Source organism: Squalius cephalus, assembly GCF_949319135.1.
Source record: "Squalius cephalus genome assembly, chromosome: 8".
Classification (NCBI taxonomy): Eukaryota; Metazoa; Chordata; class Actinopteri; order Cypriniformes; family Leuciscidae; genus Squalius; species Squalius cephalus.
In genome coordinates this window covers 39,355,421-39,377,809 of record NC_137129.1, presented here as the reverse complement: position 1 = coordinate 39,377,809, position 22,389 = coordinate 39,355,421, and the positions used below count along the sequence as shown (strand labels likewise).

Genomic DNA, 22,389 nt, shown 5'->3' with positions numbered 1-22,389 from the left:
GTGATAAACTCGTCCTGATGAGCTAAATGGACGTGTGTCGTAGCAAAGCTAATGAGCTCTTGGGCTAAACAAGCTTTCTTTGTTGTATTGTGAAATGTGATCTATGTGTGTGTATTCTGACCCTGAATCCACATAACGTAATGTTGCATGTGCTTTCTGAAGAGGTTGCGAAACACATTATCGAAATAATAATGCTAAATGCAAATAATAAGATACAGCTAAGCTAATCGAACTAATCTTATATAGTTAAAATAAATAGGGTTTTCAACATTTAAAGCAGAAAATTCTTCTTGTTGACATCAAAGGCCTTGTAAATTTCTTAATCTGATAAATGCAATTATGTTGTTGGTTATGCATTTACAAAATTATCTATTCAGCAGAATAGGCTAATCATGTACGGTAAACACATGTACAATGTATAATACAACAGTAAGGCAACAGTAAATCAAATAACCACTCATTACAACTGAGGCCTGCAGAAGAGCATCTCACAACACGTTCAGCCTTGAAGCACATGGACTACACCAGCAGAAGACACACTGTAACACTCCTGTCAGATAAGAACAACAAACTGAGACTATATTCACACGGACTCACCGAAATCAGACAATAGATTGGAAAAAAGGTTCCCTGTCTGTCAAGTCTTGATTTCTGCTGCAAAATTGGCGTAAACAACATGAAAGCATGATCATCCTGCCTTGTATCAGCGGTCAGGCTGGTTTGGTGGTGTAATGGTGTGATTGATATTTTCTTGACACACTTTGGGTTTCTTACTACCAAGTGAGCATCATTTTAACGCCACAGCCCGAGTATTGTTGCTGAACATGTCCTTACCTTTATGACCGCAGTGTATCATCTTCTGATGGCTTCTTCCAGCAGGATTACACATCATGTCACAAAGCTCAAATCTTCTCACACTGGTTTCTTGAACATGACTATAAGTTCACTAAACTCAAACAGCCTCCAGTCACCAGATCTCAATCCAGTAGAGCAGCTTTAGGATGTGGAGGAACAGGAGATTCACATTGTGGATGTGCAGACGACAAATCTGCATGATATCATGACAAGATGGGCCAAAATCTCTGAGGAATGTTTACAGCACCTTGTTGAATCTCTGCCATGAAGAATTAAGGCAGTCCTGAAAGCAAAAGGGGTACAACCTACCTAATAAAGTGGCCGGTGAGTGTGTATTTTCAGTGCTAAACTTGCATATTGTTGGGCCAATGCAGCAGATTCAACGTGTATGGTGGGTCATCACATGAAAAGAGCACCACTGTAAATGTTAACAATTTCTGATAAAAAGTTCACCTGCTGGTACAGTATCTGTCAAAGTAGCAGTGTGGAATGAAAAGACATATTGACAGCAGTATTATTAAACATCTGCTGGTCTTGCTGGCAGATGTGGGCAGATTTCTCTTTACCAGTTTCGTGTCCTGTGGCTTCCTTCATTCCTGCAGGCCTGCCTGCGCTCAGACAAAAGCTCTCTGTTCGGTGCTTGAAACCGTAGCGCTCTCGGAGCCAACCTTGGGTGACGAGATTAGAAGCGCAGTCCTGGATCGGTCCAGCTTGACCGATGGGGTCAGACGGTACAGCGGCTCAAGACATATGGAAAATGACGGACCACCACTGTTGTATGTGGCAAAAATATATTAATTTCTTGCCAAAGTCTGTTAAAAAAAAACGTTTATTTTAGAATCGATTAATCGCGATTAAAGGGTTAGTTCACCCAAAAATGAAAATTCTGTCAGTAATTACTCACCCTCATGTTGTTCCAACCGCGTAAGACCTTCGTTCATCTTCGGAACACAAATTAAGATATTTTTGATTAAATCTGAGAGCTGATCACTTCTCCATAGGCTGCTAGGTGACCGAAACTTGCTGGCCCAGAAAAGTTATTAAAGAGGTCGTTAATATAGTCCAAGTGACTACAGTGGCTTAATCTTAAGTATATCAAGCGACGAGAATACTTTTTGTTCGCAAAAACAAACAAAAATAACGACTTTATTCCACTATTCATTTCCTTCTCTCTGGGCCTCGTAGTGTTTTTGCGCAGCGCGTCTGTGTTGCACGTCAGACGCATCACACACATGACCAGCTTAGGCCAATAGTGAGCCTACGTGGTGACGTGTAACACAGACGCGCGACGCAAAAACACTACGTGAACCAACTAGAGGCCCAGAGAGAAGGAAATGAATAGTGGAATAAAGTCGTTATTTTTGTTTGTTTTTGCGCACAAAAAGTATTCTCGTCGCTTTATAAACTTAAGATTAAGCCACTGGAGTCACTTGGACTATATTAACGATCTCTTTAATACATTTTCTGGGCCAGCAAGTTTCGGTCACCTAGCAGCCTATGGAGGAGTGATCCAGTACTCAGATTTCATCAAAAATATCTTAATTTGTGTTCCGAAGATGAACGAAGGTCTTACGCGGTTGGAACAACATGAGAGTGAGTAATTACTGACAGAATTTTCATTTTTGGGTGAACTAACCCTTTAACAGCACTAATTTTATTTTTAATCTTGATTTTAAAATATTTCAAAAGAGATCAAATATTTCAGAAAAAATCAGCAAGATATATATATTATATACATATAAAATAAATCAATTTATTTTTTAGTGTATTGGTGTGTAACATATATATATATATATATATATATATATATACACGCACACACACACACACACACACACACACACACACAAATAGACTTATAATAGATTTTCTATATTTATGTAAATTTTCATCAATTATATAATATATTATATCAATTTTGATCAATACCATGTATATATATATATACACACGTATACATATATAAATATAAATAGATTATATATATATATATATATATATATATATATATATATATATATATATATATATATATTATATTTTTATTTTTTACAGTATTTTTATATTTAAATATCAATTAAATTTTATATTAACATATAATTAAAAAGTATATTTCTAGACTGAGTATATCAAAAATGTTAAATTGCATATTTATATAAATATATTTTTTAATAAGTATTTTTTTTAAATATATGATAAATATAAATATAGCCTACTTTCCTGATTGACAATTTTTTTGCATAAAATGTACAAATATTGGCCACAAATATTTTTAAATGCATTAACTTCAACACAAAGATCCTCAGAGACCGCAGCAGATCACAGGAGAGCATGTAGGAAGCAAGAGGTGAGTTCCACTGTGGTCCAGTACAAACACACAGATTAAACCCCACACACACATACAGACCTGTTTTCTCATACAGATTCCTGTTCTGTTCTCAAATTTCAGCTTCATCCAGAGCTCTGTTAGGAGTTTTTGTCTCACTGGTCACGAGCCACCTCTGATCGTCCTGAAGGAGCCAATCTGTTTAGAAACCCGATCGGTCTGAAATGACTGCGGCACAGGAGTTTTGGGTCCCTGAACCGCTCTGTAATTAATCACCGTGGGCCAAATCTAATATGTCGTACAGCAGGACAGAGGAATAGTGTGGACAGGTGGATGTTAAACTTAATCAGAGGGTCAGACTAGTTCTCATTTCCTGCCCAGGTTCTCGAATGAATGTTTGCAACCGATATTAAACAACTACAGAATGATTTTTGCATTGCCAAGTGTTATATTGGGCCTATTTCATTTACTTTCTAGCTGGTATCAGTTTTTGTCTGTACCAACTCTATATTTCATAGGTGAGTGATATGAAAGCTTTGTGTGTGAAACAGGCCCACATTTATATATTCATGGAAGATCTTCAAAAAGTTATTTCAGTTTTTTCCTAAAATATATTGCACAAGTCACACTATGATACTTGTAAGGCAAGACACCACAAGTGAATAATATGTATGTTTCCATACTTCCCCGGTTGATCAAGGGACTCTATGTAGAATTCAGAAACCTTGTTTTTAGCGACACTGGTGGCCGTAAAGTGAACTGCAGCAGCAACTCACACACGTGCACTTGTAATGTACAAGAGACTGATCGTGATTTAAGGCCTGAAATACTCACGGAAGTTATTTTTTGTTATTTGCTTAGAAGTAAAATAATAAAATAAAACAATAAAAATGACAGCGGTGAGAAAGCAGCAGTTAAGAAAGCATCTGATAGTGATGTGGATATGTTTGCACCAGCTCTACAATTCACTGGCATGATGGCATTGTGTCGACAGATGAGGTAGGCCTAATTCAAATTACACTATTATGATAGTTTTATTACAAAGTATATGGAGACTTACTACATAGTTCTGTCCGACTATAGTTTGAATTAATCTCTTTTCTTTGCATGGCACATTGACATTACAGAATGTCTATTTCTGCATTATCCTGAACATTATCATTTGTTTCATGTGTCAAATAATATAAGAGAGGCTTTCGGGAGCGCGCTTAACCGTCACACATCCTTTTGATTTTCCCGCAAAAACGTTTTTCACATTAAAAATCAGTCTACAGGCTTTTATAGACTTAGGAAGTCAGGAAAGGTCTCGTTTTTAAGCTTTGTTACAAGCTGTTCACACATTTGGCAATAAAAAGCGATTAATACATGAACATTCTTACATAGACAATTGTTTAAACAAAAGTTTTTTGTTTAAATAATGTTTTTTAAAATTATTTATTTAAATAATTTTAAAAATAATGTTTAAATATGTTGTTTAAATATGCAAATGCACCATTATCTAATTAAATATGCCTTAATTTGCATAAAATTCCAGAACAGAAATCTTAACATTGGATAAAGATAGGTGCAAAATTCTTGTTTCATTCTATTGCCATATTCACTCTTAAAAACAAAGGTTCTTTAGTGGTATCGACGAAGAGCCTTTAACATCCATGGACCTTTCCATTCCATCAAAGGTTCTTTATCGTGAAAAAAGATTCTTTAGATTGTTAAAATGTTCTTAACACACACACACACACACAAAAAACTGTTTATTGAAAGGTTCTTTTGGGGAACCAAAGATGGTTCTTCAGTGGCATTGATGTGAAACCTTTCCTGAGAGGATTTTAGATTTATTTTTTATCCTTTCATTCTTATCCTGGATTTCTTTTTCTGGGTCTTGCCTGAAGGTGATTTCAAAGTGTTATTGAAAAGAATTGCGTACAAATGTTTGCGTTTCATAGACAATAACAGGATGTGTGCGTTTGGAATGACAGGATTTTCATTTGTGGCTGAACTTTTCTTCTAAGAATGACTGACAAAGAAATGAATCGAATAAATGAAAGAGTGTGTGGACAGAACTTATCAAACATGAGTCTTGACCTCAGGAAAACCAAACACAGTGTTGAAATCTTGAATTGCCACTCAATGGATTGTCAACAGAAGCTGATAAATGAGTTCAGATAACGAACCCTCATATGAATATGTCTTTTTGGAGTTTGATAGGGTTTTCATCTAGCTGCTAGTTTTGGATATTAGTCAAACAGCAATGCGCTTGATTCTTATATTACATGCAAGAACCGTCAGCTGAGTGTGTCGCTGTTCAACAGGGCCTGTTTTTCAGTAAAAGGTAGGCCTTTTCTCACAGATATCAAGCCACCAGATCAGAGTAGATGTTTAAACCCTCTTACGCCTTAAATTAAAGTCTAATATTTCTCAAGGCTTCTCGCGTCCTTCCGCCCCCCTTCGAAGCTGTCGGGAAAGTGGGCCGCGGGGGAAACTAATGCACTGCGAGGGTCAAGCTTCACTGGCCGTCTCCATTTTGAAAGCCAGCCTTTGGTTTCATCGGCCTCCCGTAAGTTTGAGAAGGCCCGTACAGGGGTGACGGGAACATTTGCACACAGAGCCTGTGAGTCACGCTCGGACAGGCGGCCCGCGAGCGCTTTGTCCTGAGCTGTTTGGTGGCTTTTGTCTGGGGTACACCTTCCTCTTCCTCCTCATCCTCGCGTTTGTTCACCCTCGGGCCAGGTTTAGACCACCGAGATGTAATGTGAGATTGTGTCGTGCTCCAAAGAGCCTGTGGAGACGCACGTGGAAACTTAACTCTTTCTCTGTGTAAGGGTCAAGGAATCTAGTGTGCTGGTTAAATCTGAAAAAAATTAAGACATCAGAGCTTAGATAAGACTTTCTTTCTTTGACTAAAACCGCTGAAATATGACACATTCATAGGGCCATTCACACGATCTGGCCATTCACACGTGCAAGCTCTACTTGCTTTGCTCAAATGTTGAAGAACGCAACGAAGAAATTTCAGATTATTTTTTCATATAATTCTCTTTAATTCTAATTTAAACTTTTTAAATGAAAAATTTCATTTATTTGTGTACTGATGTTCAGCTGTTATATGTAATTGTCAACTTATTTTCGGATCATCAAAGCTCGGTAAACACTGGTCACAGACAAGGAGATTTAGACTACCTTTAATTTCATCAAACTTATTGCTCACAAAAAGCAATAATAATGAATTGATGTACAATGATGTACTACAGTGCTATGCATAAGTTTAGACACCCATACTAAAGTTGACTAAAAAGAGGAATAAAAAATCATCTTTTGGAAACTGAACTTAATGCCTTAATTAAAAAAATTAGGAAAAATCCAACCTTTAAGGACACCAATTTTCTTTGTGAATGAATAATGTATCGTAAATAAATAAATGTTCTTCCTTAAAATACAGGGTGCATAAGTTTGGACACCCCTATGTTAAATTCCCATAGAGGCAGGCAGATTTTTATTTGTAAGTATTTTTAAAAAAAATTTTTTTTAGGATACTATGCATCCTGATAAAGTTCCCTTGGCCTTTGGAATTAAAATAGCCCCACATCATCACATAGCCTTCACCATACCTAGAGATTGGCATGGTTTTATTTCAGTTAGCCTAATAGCTGGTTTGATTTGCATTGAGAGATGATCTTATGAAAAGTACCCCATGCCAAACTCTAGGTAAGAAAGTACTAAGAAAGTACCCTAAGAAAGTACTGGGTAATATAAGGTAACTACATGTTTAGGTTTAGGTTTAGGTGTATAGGTTCAGTGTTAGTGCCTAGTTATTACCCAGTTATTTTAATTACTATAATAAGTACATAGTATGTACATGGGGAACAGGACTGTAAAATAAAGTGCTACCGCATTTTTTTATATTTATATACTAGAAGAGCAAATATATAAACAATTTGGTTTAATTTGAAAGACAAAAACAAGTGACCTAAAACCAAATTATTGATGTGTTTAAGAAAAAAAAAACCTTAGTTTTGTTTAAAAAAATCCAGTTAATCAGGTGAAACACCACCTTTATTTGATACTAAAGTGTTTTTGGTCCATCAGAATGAATTAGTAAATCATTGTTTGTCTGTAAAATTTTGACATTTTAAAATAAAATAAAATATACATTTATTCTATAGTATTAATTGGATTGTCTCGGGCACTGAAATAATTTTATAGTTTTCAATTCTTTTTGTTCTCATGACTACATTTTGTTGAAAATTGAGTAATTAAATAAAAAAACATAATACGATATGCATGTGCTTGTGGTTTAGTTCACACACACACACACACACACACACACACACACACACACACACACACACACACACACACACACACACACACACACACACACACAAAAGTCTCCATGGTCACTTGGTTTTCTGACAACCCAGTCTTTATTAGATTTGCTCCCTGTGTACATATTAAAACGACTTTAAATCTATACAAAATTATTTTTTAACAGTTTTCAGAACAATCTGTGCTCTTACATTGCTAGTTTATTAGTATTCCTCCACAGAGACATAGACATCAGAGATTCTATCAGAAATTGTCTGTACAGTCTTAAATCATTTTTTTATTTTTTTTTTTTTTTTTTTGGGGGGTGGGCAGAAAAGATCTCATTCCGTGCGATTTCAGGCCGGCGTTCATCTGAGAGTCAAGAAAAGAAGGTTGTCGTTGTAGCAGCTGCAGTCTTTCAGTCAGTGACACCATGTGGACAAACCAAAGGAGCCAGGACAGGTTTGATGGTTCGAGCAACATTTCTCCAGACCCGAATCGTTTGGTCTCGGGAGCTTTCTCAAAAAATCCTTCAGTTAGTTCTACTCTCTAGGTTTAATGCGTCACTTTCAAATGAAATATATTTAGACTCTACGCAAACAGACAAACGCATGAGGTTCGAAATTCCAGACCCTCATTGTTCTTCATGCATTTCATGCATCTAACATTGGTAAAATGAATATATCAAACGTTCTAGAATTAGGACAAAGTTTTTAAAAAAATGGAATGTACACCAAACAGCCGAATAATTTAATCTGCATCCCAGAACCCTTAGAAAGGAACCTTCACCATATGAGAGAGAAAGAGAGAGAGAGAGGACGAGAGGGACGTGTCAATGTGTTTTAATGGGACGTGAAACTCTGGTTATCATGACTGTCTCAGTTGATTCTTTTTACTTCTCTCCAGGAAAATCTGCAATGAGAAAGAAAAGCAATCATATAGTGAATATATCTATATCTATATCTATCTATATATATAGCACTATACATTTTTGGGCCGAATTCTTAATAGTTTATGCAAGTAAATCAAAGAGGTCATGAATGTTCTTGTTCTTATGTTTTTCTGGCAGTAACACTCCAAGACTCAAGGGGGCGATAATGTAACTTCAAATCTGCATTGGACATGTTTCAAGCCTATTCAGGTAACTATCATTCCTCTTTTTGATTGAAAAATGATAATAATGCTATTTAAAATATGGTATATCGTGAATTTACTCATCATATATAGAAAATTTGTTTGTTCACCCACAAATGTATATGGGCAACGCACCTACTTTTACTCATTTGAAAATGAAAGGTCTCTCTACCTTCATACATAAACAGAAAAGGGAAATAATGAAAAAGTTACTGTAAAACCATAAATCTATACATTGATAGATATATAATGCACAAATTGCTTATCAAGATCTTATTTACCCTTTATTTTTCTTTTGTTTGTCTTAATATTTGATTTGATATAGGCCTAACTAATATGTTATAATTCCCTTTAATTGTATGTTCATTGTCCAACAGATTGCAATAAAACATTTTTGAAAAAGGTTATTTATCATTCAAGACAGTAGATGAAGAGCCCATCTCAGCCCAAAATCACCTTTTGCTTGATGATTTACTCATTTCACTTATTTGCATGGACAGTATTTTAGCATATTTGAATAATTTATGATACCATGTTGTCAGATTGTATTGCTGATTTGAAATATGATTTAATATCTTTATAAACAGTTTGATTTCCTGTGCTTATCAGTGTAGAGGCTATTTTTGTAGTTAGCTTAGCAACATGTTAAACTCCATACTGAAAAGTGTCCATTATCTCATTATAATGATGATTTAATCCAACATTTTTATGTTTATAAGAGTATTTACAAAGCAGCATGCTTATACCAAACTCTATTAGAATAAAATGTTAGCTGTTTTATGTTCATGAGTGACCATTACAAATGTTTCTGAATGTAGAGCGTTTCAAATCAGCCGCTTTTAGACTTTTACGAGACATTTATAAAGTAAGGCTTATGTAAACACTACACTACATTAATATGAGGTATCATGACTTTATATCTCATATATTGTGACTGTATATATCACAATGTGACTAATGACTATATCTCTCAATTATGACTTTATATCTCACAATTGTGACTTTAAATGTCAAAATATTAGCTTTTTATATTGCACAACTTGACTGTATATCCCGCCACTAAGGCTTCATATCTCACAGTGTGCCTTTTTATCTTCTTTCATCAGTCACTTGTGAGGTTTCATGACTTTTAAGAGAAGTATGTGAAGTAAGGCCTATGTAAACACTACATAGGTTTGAACAGAGCTTTTAATGCGTGATCACATGATACCTGTTACAATGTCTTTGTAGAGTCCTGGTTGCTAGGAGCTTGGCATTGGGGTTTTGCTGCCATCATCTGATCCTTAGGAAAGGTAGGAGCGGACATTAGCACGTGTAAAGTGTAAGTGTTTTAAGCAGACGCTTCTTCCTCTCAGACGGCATCATTACCTTGTGTTGTGTCATCAAGATGATCTGGTTCATCTTGTGTTTTAGAAGCAGCATCTGTAAACAGGACCAAATTGTCTACGTTTATTATTACATGTATGCATTGTGCAGACACTTTTATCCAAAGTAACTTGTATTGTAAATGTGTTTTTATAGTTCATGCATGTTAGTTATGTTGTTATAGATCTATACTCCTACTGTATGTCAACATCTGTCTTATTTGTGTCTCCTAAGGAATTTTGGGAGCTAAAAATCTCAAAAGAAAATCGGCTTACCCGTGGCATCTTCAACCCCGACGTCATCATCATGGGTATCAGTGTCATCCTCATCTAAACATGCAAAGGAATTGAGCTTTTTCCCATTCAGAGAGTAGTGACCATCTAACAGGTAACAGCTACTTTTACAGTTTATCATTTAATCAAATATTTGACATAATTTGGGGAAGTTGCAAGCCAAAGTTGAATACTTAGGTTCAAAAGCAATAGTAATAATGTTAACCTTAGTAAACGACATAACTAAACCCACAATGAAGTGCTTTAGACCCATGAGACGTACCGCCTAAAACATCACGGCTGTCTGGATCAGTGATTTCATCAGTGCGGTCCTCTAGAGTTGGCAAAAAAATTCAAGAAACATGCATTTAATACTTTGTAAATGATAACGGCATCATGTGACTCTTACATACTTAGTTAATAAACATATTTACCGTGGGAGGATGTCGTAGCATCTGTTGAGTCATTGTCATGTTCATCTAGAAGAAGAACAAGATTTAGGTTCATCATGTCTTACACACGTGGCTTTAAAGAGAAGTCATTTGTTTGTCCGTGCTGAAATCACAAGTGCTGAGCGATGCAACTTTGTTCTCCATTCAGAAGTAGCAGTGTATTCTGGCTGGCAACGTACAGTAAAACTCACATATATTTAATGATTTTATATTGCTTAACCAGTGCCTGCTTCTTTCTTGAGGCTTTATATTTTTCCCTGTCAGCTGTTTATCTAGTGAACTCGTGAAGAAAAGAAGAAAACTACTCAGATTTACATGGAGTAGGCGGGATTTATCCCTTGTTGTGTTGTGCATCACATCTGGTTCTCAGTTAGCATTGAAATATGATGCTGATGTTCATTCTTCACAAAACATGTGAACAGTGAATGCTGTGGTTGGCTTACCGTGGGAATCAGCAGAATCATTTGTCTCTATTGATGAATCATCAGGAGAATCTGTAGGTTTAGACATTTATAAATTACACTTTCCTAACTTTGTTCTGTAACAGTGACAAGTTTAAATCTATAGACGCCTGTTTTCTTTATTTCTTTTTATTTCACAGTGTGACTTTATATCTCACAATATGACTTGGTATGTCACAGTTGTGACTTCATTTTCAATTGACTTTATATCTCTCACTTAAGACTTTATATCTTCAATTATGACTTTATTTCTTACACTATGGCTTTATATCTTCAATTATGACTTTATTAATCACAATATGACTTTATATCTTCAATTATGACTTTATATCTCACACTATGGCTTTATATCTTCAATTATGACTTTATATCTCACAATATGACTTTATATCTTCAATTATGACTTTATATCTTACACTATGGCTTTATATCTTCAATTATGACTTTATATCTCACACTATGGCTTTATATCTTCAATTATGACTTTATTAATCACAATATGACTTTATATCTTCAATTATGACTTTATATCTCACAATTATAACTATCTTACAATATGACTTAATTAATCACAATATGACTTTATCTCACAATATGACTGTCTTAAATTATGACTTTATATATCACAAAATTACTTTTACAGTATATCTCACAAAATTACTTTAAATCTTCAATTATGACTTTATATCTCACAATTATGAATGTTAAATTATGACTATTTCACAATTATGACTGTCTCAAAATTATGTCTTTATATGTTAAATTATGACTATATTTCACAATTATGACTTCATATCTCACAATATGACTATTTTCAATTATGACTATATTTTCAATTATGACTATATCTTCAATTATGACATTATATCTCATAATTATGACTTTATATCTCACAATTATGTCTTTATATCTCGCAATTATGACTTTATATCTTGCAATTGTCTTTATATCTCACTAAGTGACTTTAAAATCATGACTTTATATCACACATAATGATTGTATACCATGCAATTATGGGTTTATATCATAACTTTAAATTTCTCAGTTGTGTCTTCATACCGCACAATGTGACTTTATTTCTTGTTTTAAACTTTATCTGATATATTTTTCACTGTGAGGTGGAAATGGGCCTGCATATATATCAGTTAATACCTTGCTTTTCCACACTGGAGTCATTGTCTTCATCGGTGTCTGTGGGCATAAACACATCAATCAGTGGATAGATATAGTGGTTTGATGACTGTAAAACAGAAAGGATGTAATGTTCACCTTCCCCTCCGGTTTCTGAGCTGTCCGTGTCGCTCTTGCTGTCACTGTCAGAGCTCTCTGTGTCTGTGGACTCTGTGCTGCTCTTGGCTTTGTCCTGGTCTTTATCTTTGCTGTCCGAGTCCGAGTCCGAGTCTGAGTCCACGCTGGAGTTGTCAGAATCTGGTTTGTCTTCCTGCTTGTCTTCTGTCTTTTCTTCCCGGTCGCTCTCGTCAGACTGACTGGCTGTGGCGTCTTCTTTCGAGGCGGCGTCCTCCTTGTCCTGTTCGTCTGGTTTGGATTCATCTTCTTTATCTTTTCCCTCGTCGCTGTCCTTGTCATCGGCCTCCTGCTTTTCTTGGGCGTCCTTCTCGCTGTCTCCATCATCTGGCGTGTCTTTGGGGTCGCTGGTGTCTTTGTCCTCAGCGCTGTCTTTATCAGGGGAATCTGCCGCGTCCTGGTCCTGAGTGTCGCTGTCAGAGTCCGGGTCTTTCTCCTTCTTCTCGGTGCTGTCTGTGTCTTTCAGATCTGGATCCTGGTCTTTGGAGTCGTCTGAATCTTTCACCTCATCCGAGTCGCTGTCTGTGTCGCCTTTCTCTGGCGTCTCAGAGGTTTCTCGACCCTCGTCTTCTGAGTCTTTGCTGGAGTCTTTGCTGGAGTCTTTCTCGTCTTTCTCGTCACTCTTTTCATCTGTGTCTCCGTCTGTTTTGTCTATGTCAGAATCTGGGTGTAAAAAGTTCATTTTTATTAATATAGATCATCTAAGTGACATTAGTTATTATAATTACAGACAAATAACTTCATGAACCAGTGAAGCCTAAACTTACAAAAAAGTGCCATGGTTAGTTGATTGTATCAGATCAAGAATACCATGGCACTACCTCACCTGTTACCATGGTAATACCATTGTAAATTGATAAATATCACCAACGTACTATTCATGCACTATTTACATAACAATCCAAGGCACATATTGAATGTCAAAAAACATGGTATTACCATGGTACACATGAAAAATACATGGATTTACCATGGTACCAGGTACAAAAAATGTTGTACTTTATTTACTATGATAGGCATAAAAAAAGTTAAATCATATCACTTCCATGTTAATAAGTTTATAATATTTATAGATTTTTCATAACCAGTTTTGAAGTAATAAATATTTTGTCACGTCATGCTGGATAGCCTCGCCCTCACTTATTTAATCACAATTAAATATCAAATGTGTTCTGACCAGGGTTATTATATTTATTATATTTAACTAAAACTAAAATAAACTTTATGGTTTTAGTTATTCAAGTTGTAGTTATAGTTATATTAGTTATAGTGTAGTTAAATTGGCATATATATATAAAACTACAAAATATTAGTAAAAACTGTAATAGTACTTCAGTGATACTAAAATAACACTGGTTTTGACTGGTTTTGAGTACTTGATACTGGAAACTTGTTGCACTGGACCATGTTAGTGTTATTCTTTTAAGGACTTTTTAAGCGCAAGAATCATTTCTTTTGTTTGTTTCTGAAGTATAGAAGTGTGACACAGATGTTCTTTTGTGTATTTTAAGCTCACCATCAGAGTCCTGCTGCTCATCTGTGTCTGAAGAGTCTTTCTCAGATGAATCATTGGTACCTTCTGCATCAGAGCAAATACAATATAAACATCTCTAACTTCAGGCTGAATCACACTTTCATTCTTTCACTTCAGTAAATCAAAACTATTGTGAAACGTTTTCAGTTTTTAAACAAAATTGGTTACTGAAACCAATGGTTACTGAAAATATTAGATGAAAAAACTATGCTAAAACTAAAAAATACTAAATAGAAATATTTAAATGATATATATGTATATGCATATATACATATATATGTATATATATATGCATATATATATATATGCATATATATATATATATATATATATATATATTAAACAAAAGCACATAACAAAATTACTCAAATTTAAACTAAAATTAATACTATAATAGTATATTTCTAAAATGTGCTAAAATAGCACTGATTTGACACTGTTTGAATTAAAATGGTGATTTCTGCACCTGTAGAGGTTTTGTCTGCATCACCAGGCGAGTCCTCAGACTCGTTCTTCTCCACACTAGCAGAATCCGCGTCTGAAAGCACAGCGCATGCCAAGATTGTTTCAGTAACAATGTATCATTTCGCTGTGAGAAAAGAGTGACTGTGCCAAGCAGGACGTGTTCATGGCAACAAAACATAGTCCTCCTCCTCCTCACTGTATAACCATTAACTACCGCCAGAGGGAACGACGGAACATGAGCATCAACTACAGGAACATGTTCTGCATGAGGAGACTCTATACCTGTGTCGACTGAACCAGGGTCCGCCTTCTCATCGGAGTCTGTTTAATAGTGAGACAGGAAATCAGTATTTTCATTAGACACACACACACACGCACACACACACTCACACACACACACACACACACACACTGTTTAAATTTATTTTTTTACTTTTTTTATCATTCCAAAACTATGATATTATTTTTCAATGGAACAGAAATTGATCAATTAAAGTTTCTTTAAAATGTTTTCTTTGTGTTCCATGAAAGAAATAACAGGTGAATAAATAATAGTGTTTTTGAATTTTTCATCTAATATTTACATTTTATTTTCAATATTCATATTTATTTCAATTACTTTATTTCAATACCACTTTTTTTTATTTAGTTTTAGTAAAAAAAAAAAAAAAAAGACTAAAATCTTTTTTTAGTCAATTATGGGTGAGTTATTAATGTACCGTTTCATAATCACATGTTAGCATTGAGTTGGCTCTGTCTCTGTGTGTTTACCTGCTGATTCCTTTTCCTTTGAATCGGTATCAACATGATCTGCATCTGAAATACGACACATTTAGATTGACTCAACACCATCTAATACAATATAGTCAGTCTCATTTCACACGATCTCTCTTACCTGTGCTGTCCTCGGCTGATGCTTTCTCACTGGTCTCATCTGCAGCAATAATAATAATAAAGGAAAGTATATTGCACACATGTAGATTCTGTATATTATGAAAGACTGATTTGTGTTTCACAGACCTGAATCGCCTGTCTTCTGCTGCGATGCGTCGGTTTCTGTAGTAGTTTCTGTATCTGTGTCTTTGTCTACATCAGTATCTGTTGTGTCTGAGGAAGACATTTAGAAATAAATAACTGCACAACAAATATTTGTTTTTGCTATTGTTATGAATTATATATCTGAATGGAATGTCTATGTGTTTAATTGCGTATCCTTTACTTATGGTAATACCATGTTCCTTTTTTAAGGGAAATAATACAATGTTGTGTTTTTTTTAAGGAAGTGAGGGATGCATTTTGATATTTGACCTAAACAACACATTGCATTGTTGTTGTGTGTTCAGGTTAAGTTGTACCTATTGAGTCTGGGCCGCTGGTGGCTTCATCCAGGCTTGTGTCACCTGGAATCAGTCGAGCTGTTAGTTTGAGCAATGCTTCACTCAAGTGCGTTTCAAACAGAGTAAAGGATTTGCTAACTCTTTATTTTGACACAAGTAACTTTGCAACTTCTAACCCTAACCTTACAGTCTACTAATACTATAATGAGAGTTAGTTGACATGTAGTTGCCTTTGCTGGGTAGAAACTGATTACATGTAATCAGGATTATATTATCAGATTACAAAAATGAATACTTGTAATCAGACTACAGTTACTTTATTGATCATATGACTAGATGTTATTCTCACAATGGCAGTAAATTATTCATAACACATTGATTCTCCTTAGGCTACTACTACTTTTTTTTATCTTTTAAATTTTCCTTTCTAAAAAAGTCTACTGCTTATATACGTTCAGAAGCTCTTCCAGGTTTGTGGAATCGCACACACAGACCAGCCACTATGGTCATGTGACTATCACTGAAAACTGAGACGCACAGCATTTGATCACTGGATTTATAGAAATCATTTCACTTTTAACAACTGTTTACTCAACATTGCATATCGCATCCACACATTCATTACTATTTGAATCACTCAGAGTAATTTAACCATGTAATAATGTCTTTGGAAGGCTTTTGACTTTATTAAGACACATTAAAATATTTCATATTTCACCATTTCATATTTACATGCAATGCAGGGATTCTTCAACTTTTTTTTAAGCTGAACCTCTTTGACTTAATATATTTACTCAAAGTACCTCCTGAGATTTTAAGTTAACAAGTTAGGTCAATAAAAAATTAAGTCAATAATAATAATAATAATAATAATAATAATATAATTAAATTAAATTAAGTTCACTGTTCTTTGATGTTGGTTAATGGTCACACATGACATGCAGGCAAACAAATAAAATATTTATTTGTGTGTGATTTAATTAATAGCTTTTCATTAAACTCACAAACCTCAGAAACCATGATGTAATGTAATATTTAATGCACTTCATGTCGTTGATAACAAGAATATAATATATTTTACAAGATTGTGTTCAAGTTAATGTGATAAACGAGTTAGATCAAAAGTAGTGCTGTCAAATCAATTAATCGCATCTAACATAAAAGTTTTGTTTATATAATATATCTATATATATATATATATATACATATATACATACACACAGCCACACATATACGAACATATATATATATATATATATATATATATATATATATATATACACACACGTATTATATAAACAAAAGCTTGATTTGACAGCACTAGTCAAAAGTAATCTAAAAGTAATCAAAAAGTAGTCTGATTATATTACCTTAAATGTGTAATGCAGTGGATTACGTTTCTAACTACAAATGTTGTTGTGTAATTTGGAATCAGTAACTGACTACTGAATTTGTAAGTAATCTTCCCAGCACTGGTAGTTGCAGAGTTACTTCTACAGTATTTAGCCGAATTTCTAAAGTAGACCATCAAAATAAAGTATAACCAAAGATGTGAGAAGTGAAGTCTTACTGTTCGTGTCTGGTGTGTCAGGAGCTCCATCGGCCTCTTTATAAAGAGAGAAAATTAGTAGAAAAGAAAATTATAAAAGCATAGAGTTCTTTTATTCATGTTGTACCTAGTGTCATTAAAAGTGGTTTTCATTCCTTAAAATGATTGCTAATGAGTTAACATACAAGTATAGGCCTTCTTTTCTGTATAATTCAACATCATAATGACTCAAAACAAGAATTGAATCTATTAAAAGATTGTATCCTGGTTCACAGCATCAACAGAGATTACACATCTCCACCCTTTTCATTAATCATTGATTTCAATGTGAGTCATAACTAAACACTTCTGTTGTGTTTTCTGTCCTGTTGCCATGGCATTATTCGGGAAAGATTGAGTTGTGACACTTTTGGACAGCAAACATAAATGATTGTTTTAATTCATTTAATCTTTTCCTGTTGACTGACTTTGTCCTGCTTTTCCAACTAATACCAATTCTTCTAGTTCACTGATGTCGAACAGACAGCGGTTAAACATTAATCCGTGTGTGTATTGTGCTATCACACTCATTCATGTGTTATCTTGATATCAGTGCTTTCTGTTGGTTGGCACTTGTGAAAGCTGTGTGCTTCAGTTCTCAGGTCATGCGTTCTTTCTCTCTTTTATGTGATTTATGTCTAGACGCTCGATACCAGAAACCAACCTAGTTTTTCAGTGGTGTCAGACGAGTCGCTGGGACCTGAAATACACAGAAGTTTTGGTGTCATTTTGAAGTCTGGTGTCATGTTTGTTCCCTGTTTGGAAAGAGGTTCTTACCTCCTTGTTTCTCTGATGAATCTTTCCCATCTGTAGTTCCTGCAAAAGAAAGTTTTCCAAAGTTACATTTGAGCGTCTGTCTAGTTAAAGATGACTTTGCTTTTATATATATATTTCTTTATAGCTTCAATATATTTTTACTCAGTTTAAGTACATCAGCTAAAACTGACTTATTTCAGTTTGTTGCTAAAGCAACATTTCTAATATTCATTTAACGTTTTTTAAGATATTAAGGTTTGGTAATTTTGTGTGTGTTTGTCACTTTTATTCGTTTTCTCATATTTTTATTTAAATTTATTTTATTTTTAGTAATATACTTCAACTTATTTTAGTTCAGTTAGTTACCAGTGCAACATTTCTCATTTTTTTTACATTTAAAACGTTTTTCATCTAATATTTATCTTTTATTTCAGCTTTATTTTAATTAACGAAAATGTTTATTAATATCTTTTAATTATATTTTAATCGTTTTAGTTAAAGTCCCCCTGTGGTGAAAATCAAGCTCTATGTGGTGTTTTTAATGTGCTTTAAGACAAACCGTGTGTAAATTCATAAGTCGACACCATTTCTAAGTATTTCCTCCTTAAAACTGCAGTGAACCAAAGACAGTCTCTTTGAAATCGCTGGTGTTTCTGACGTCACACACTACCTTGTAACCAATCAGATCAACGTGTGATCGTCAACGATCTCTGGGCTGATGCGAGTGAGTGGAGGAGGGGCTAATTTGCATATTAATAGAATCACGTATACTAAATGAGGCAATGGTGTTGAGTTACATTCAAGCTATTTTAAGGCATGAATAAAACATTTTTTTCTAGGAAAACCTGTTTAAATATGTAATTTTGGTGTTAGGAGTTTTAACGGATAACATTATTGACTACTGGGGGACTTTAACCATAACAACACTACCATCCGTCTAAATATCGATGTTCATGTAAGTGGACTTTTCTGCAGTTTATATAAAATGTTTATAGCCAGACCAACCTGAGTCTCCATTTACTGGGACTGGAGTCGGAAGAGCTTCAGTAAACTGACCTGAGAAGAGAGGAAAAACATGTTTGTCAGATGATCTGGAAAACCTTCTGCTGTCCATTGATTTATGATTTATAGATCAAATTCATTGCGACCTACCAATGAAGATGTCTGACAGGGCCGCAGCCAACTCTGAGATTATAACAGAATAAAACACACAATCAGTGACATAAACCAGATCATATTCGTTCAGAACCAGATACTTCCCCTTTTTAACTCTTAAACTGACTTTTAATTGCATCTCTTCTGAAACTCTAAAGGAGACACATGATGTGAGATTCCTAGGGATTGTGATTTCATCCATTTTGGAGTAACAACTGATGTTACTTTGAGTTTTCCATCTGTAATGTCTTTCTTGAACAATTACAAAGCAGTTCATTGTTCTTACACAGCTCATGAATTCAGGGGCAATACGTAACTTAAAATGTGAAATCCTAATTACGAAGGGAGATGCGCATACGAGAAATACTCTTACCGTCATTATCGGTTCCATCTGTATCAAAGCAGAAGACAAACAGTTAGTTAGTGGTGTGAGTGCATTGAGCTATAAGACTGCCTGTCCTATAGAGGCCCAGGATAAATGTACCGGGACAGGTGAACAAAACTCTTTTGTGTCCTGTGAAGGGCTCTGATTACACTCTCATTATAGGGAGGCAGAAAATGCTTCATGTTACTTAGAAGAGTCACTAACAATAATTTAGGGATCCTGGGTTATCTGGTGCGGTATATATGTGACAGATGCAACGATGTCAGATTCCTTACCGTTTATTGGTGCAGAAATAGAGACACCCACTAATGCAAAGATCAACGGGACAACCAGCGTCCTTTATAACAAGAGGAGAGAAAACTAAATCATGTGAGTGTTCACAAAAACATCTCATCTAAAATAAATAAATAATCTAGAATTAAAAGAATATATATGTATGTGTGTGTGTATTACAATCATTAACAATTTCAAAAAACAAATTAATAAACAAAGTCAATACATCTTTTTAGGAAACAAAAACACAATACTGATTAAAATTGAGGACCATCTTTGATGCACATCATTTTTCATCATCTCAGTAAAACATGAACATTTAAAATCATAGAAAGAGAGATTCTGCGCTGATAAACTGTTGATAATAATTGGTCTAAATGTTTGGCGTGATCTCTTTGGTTTATAACCTGTGAGTTAGTAAAGATCCATGCAGATACAGACATTAGACTAGTTAGAAATCAATGCTGAGTTCACTAGTTAACCTTCATCAGTATCAATTACTCCCATTGTTTTTGCGGACTTTTGCATCTTTGTAAATACTCTGAAATACTCTGAACAAAAACATTAAGTCAGGCCAGGGCTGCGTTTCTCAAAAACACTGCGAGCGAAGTAAATCAGCTCTCGATCTACTCAGGCTTGCGATGCTTTTGGGAGACCTAGCCAAGGTTGCTGAGAGTAAAGGAGACGCTTGTACTCACCGGGACAGCATTGCAATAGGACAGGAGTGCAGTGTGAGATTGACGCAGGTGATCAGGTCTAAAGCCTGAATGGAGCAGCTCTCAGATCTTTTATACTCTCTGAGGGGGTTGAGCTAAAGCCTGAGGCGTTACACGAGAACCTCTAAAGCTCCTCTCATTAGAGCAGGGTTATGAAGGCAGGCCGTCCTGCTATTGTTTGTGTTTTCAAACAGCCTTTGTAAATAGTGTAGCTTCTGTGTCCCAGTCCTGGTGTCTCTGTCTCGACGGGTCTCGCCGCTCCTTTGTGATTCGCTCCAGACATTTGATTTAGTTGATTTGGGAGTTCTTCTCAGGAACGAAACAAAGAGGAGCTGGGCAGGACATGCGGATGGTGTTTGCGTCAGAACTTTCTTTCTTCTGTGTGGCACAGAATGATCTGTTCTGCAGTGTTTTTAATACACTTTTTTTGCATTTAAGCAACAGTTGCTGATTTTCACATCAGACCTGGAGTATCAAACTCAGCGTTTAAGGCCCCGATATACTCGGCGAAGTTCTTTTTCGCTCTTCCGTAAAATGAAGTTCGAAATACGTGACCAGCAAAATACTGTTAGCGAACAACTGACACTGCCCGCACTGCTGAGAGTGGCGTTTAGATCTGATAGATGTGTAAATAGATACATAGATAGATATGTTTAGATATGTAAATAAGTGCTGCGCGCTCAATAAACAAAATAAACACAATAAAATTGAGAAAGCAGCAAACATTTTAATAAAAGCATCTGATCATAGTGACGTGGATGTGTTTGCACAAGCTCTGCAATTTCAACGCTATCTCACAACCAATTCGTACGAATTCGTACGAGTGATAAAAAGGTGGCTAATTCGTACGAATTTGTACGATTTGTCTAAACCCACGTGATGGGTAGGTTTAGGGGCGGCGTCAGGGCTAGGTCATTCATATGAATTCATACGAATTTGGCAATTCGTAAAATATGTACGATTTCGTAAAAATCGTACTAATTCGTACGAGTGAGGTCGTATGAATTCGTACGAATTAGCCACCTCGTAGAATTCGTACGAATTGCCGTGAGATCAGGCTGGCAATTCAGCACTCCAGTATGTCACATTTATTTATGTAGCACTTTATACAATATATTGCTTAAAATTAAGCAGCTTCACCACATTAAACATGTACAACAGTGTCAGTATCATATTTCATCAGAAGTACAACTTCATTTTCTGCTATAAAGCAGCTCCTCCAGTGTGTTTATGTTTTTCCTCACAGACGTCTGACCTCGACGAACTCAACAGAAGAAATTAACCGGAAAAGATTTCAGCGTGAAAGAAGGCGGAGCCTCCGCGCACACCTACGTATTACATAATCGTCCCGGACCAATGGTAGAACAAAGCTGTTTATCAGCCGGAGCGAACTTTTCCGGAAAGTTTGCTTTCTCCCAAAACGAACTCAACAAACTCAAATTTGTTCGAAATGACGTCACATCAATTCATTCTTCGATTTTGCTTGAAGTATATTGGGGCCTTTAAACGACAACGATATATTAAACATGGATAAAGTTTATCGCGTACAGGCGACAGTGTTGTCAAAATGATCCTTGTTCACGCGGATCCGCGAAAACGATTAAAAACGCTGTGTTCTGCTGCCTGGCCAGTAGATGGCGATGTCACTTTGTATAAAGAAACGCTACGCGCTTATAGACTGAACATGTAATACGCATGCGCATGACGT

The 22,389-nt window shown here is 35.3% G+C and overlaps 1 protein-coding gene across 3 annotated transcripts; it reads right to left on the bottom strand.

Annotated features, from left to right (window-relative positions):
- Positions 1-7,570: 7,570 nt before the first annotated feature.
- Positions 7,571-20,771, bottom strand: stm (starmaker). Of its 3 annotated transcripts, none has more exons than XM_079879169.1 (24): positions 20,664-20,771; positions 19,968-20,029; positions 19,681-19,698; positions 19,305-19,337; positions 19,158-19,208; positions 18,174-18,212; positions 18,061-18,096; positions 17,379-17,414; positions 15,827-15,871; positions 15,492-15,578; positions 15,367-15,405; positions 15,243-15,287; positions 14,754-14,792; positions 14,473-14,544; positions 13,989-14,051; positions 12,437-13,135; positions 12,320-12,358; positions 11,150-11,200; positions 10,689-10,733; positions 10,538-10,588; positions 10,258-10,311; positions 9,986-10,039; positions 9,828-9,899; positions 7,571-8,395 (listed from the first exon to the last, which is right to left on the bottom strand). In XM_079879169.1, the coding sequence occupies exons 1-23, from the start codon at positions 20,672-20,674 to the stop codon at positions 9,859-9,861; spliced, it is 1,710 nt and encodes a 569-aa protein (XP_079735295.1). In that variant the 5' UTR covers positions 20,675-20,771; the 3' UTR covers positions 7,571-8,395; positions 9,828-9,858. The 3 variants fall into 3 exon arrangements, with proteins under 3 accessions (XP_079735295.1, XP_079735294.1, XP_079735296.1); XM_079879168.1 differs by having other exon boundaries at positions 7,588-8,395; positions 10,508-10,588; XM_079879170.1 differs by lacking the exon at positions 10,538-10,588 and having other exon boundaries at positions 7,588-8,395.
- Between the last annotated feature and the right edge of the window lie 1,618 nt (positions 20,772-22,389).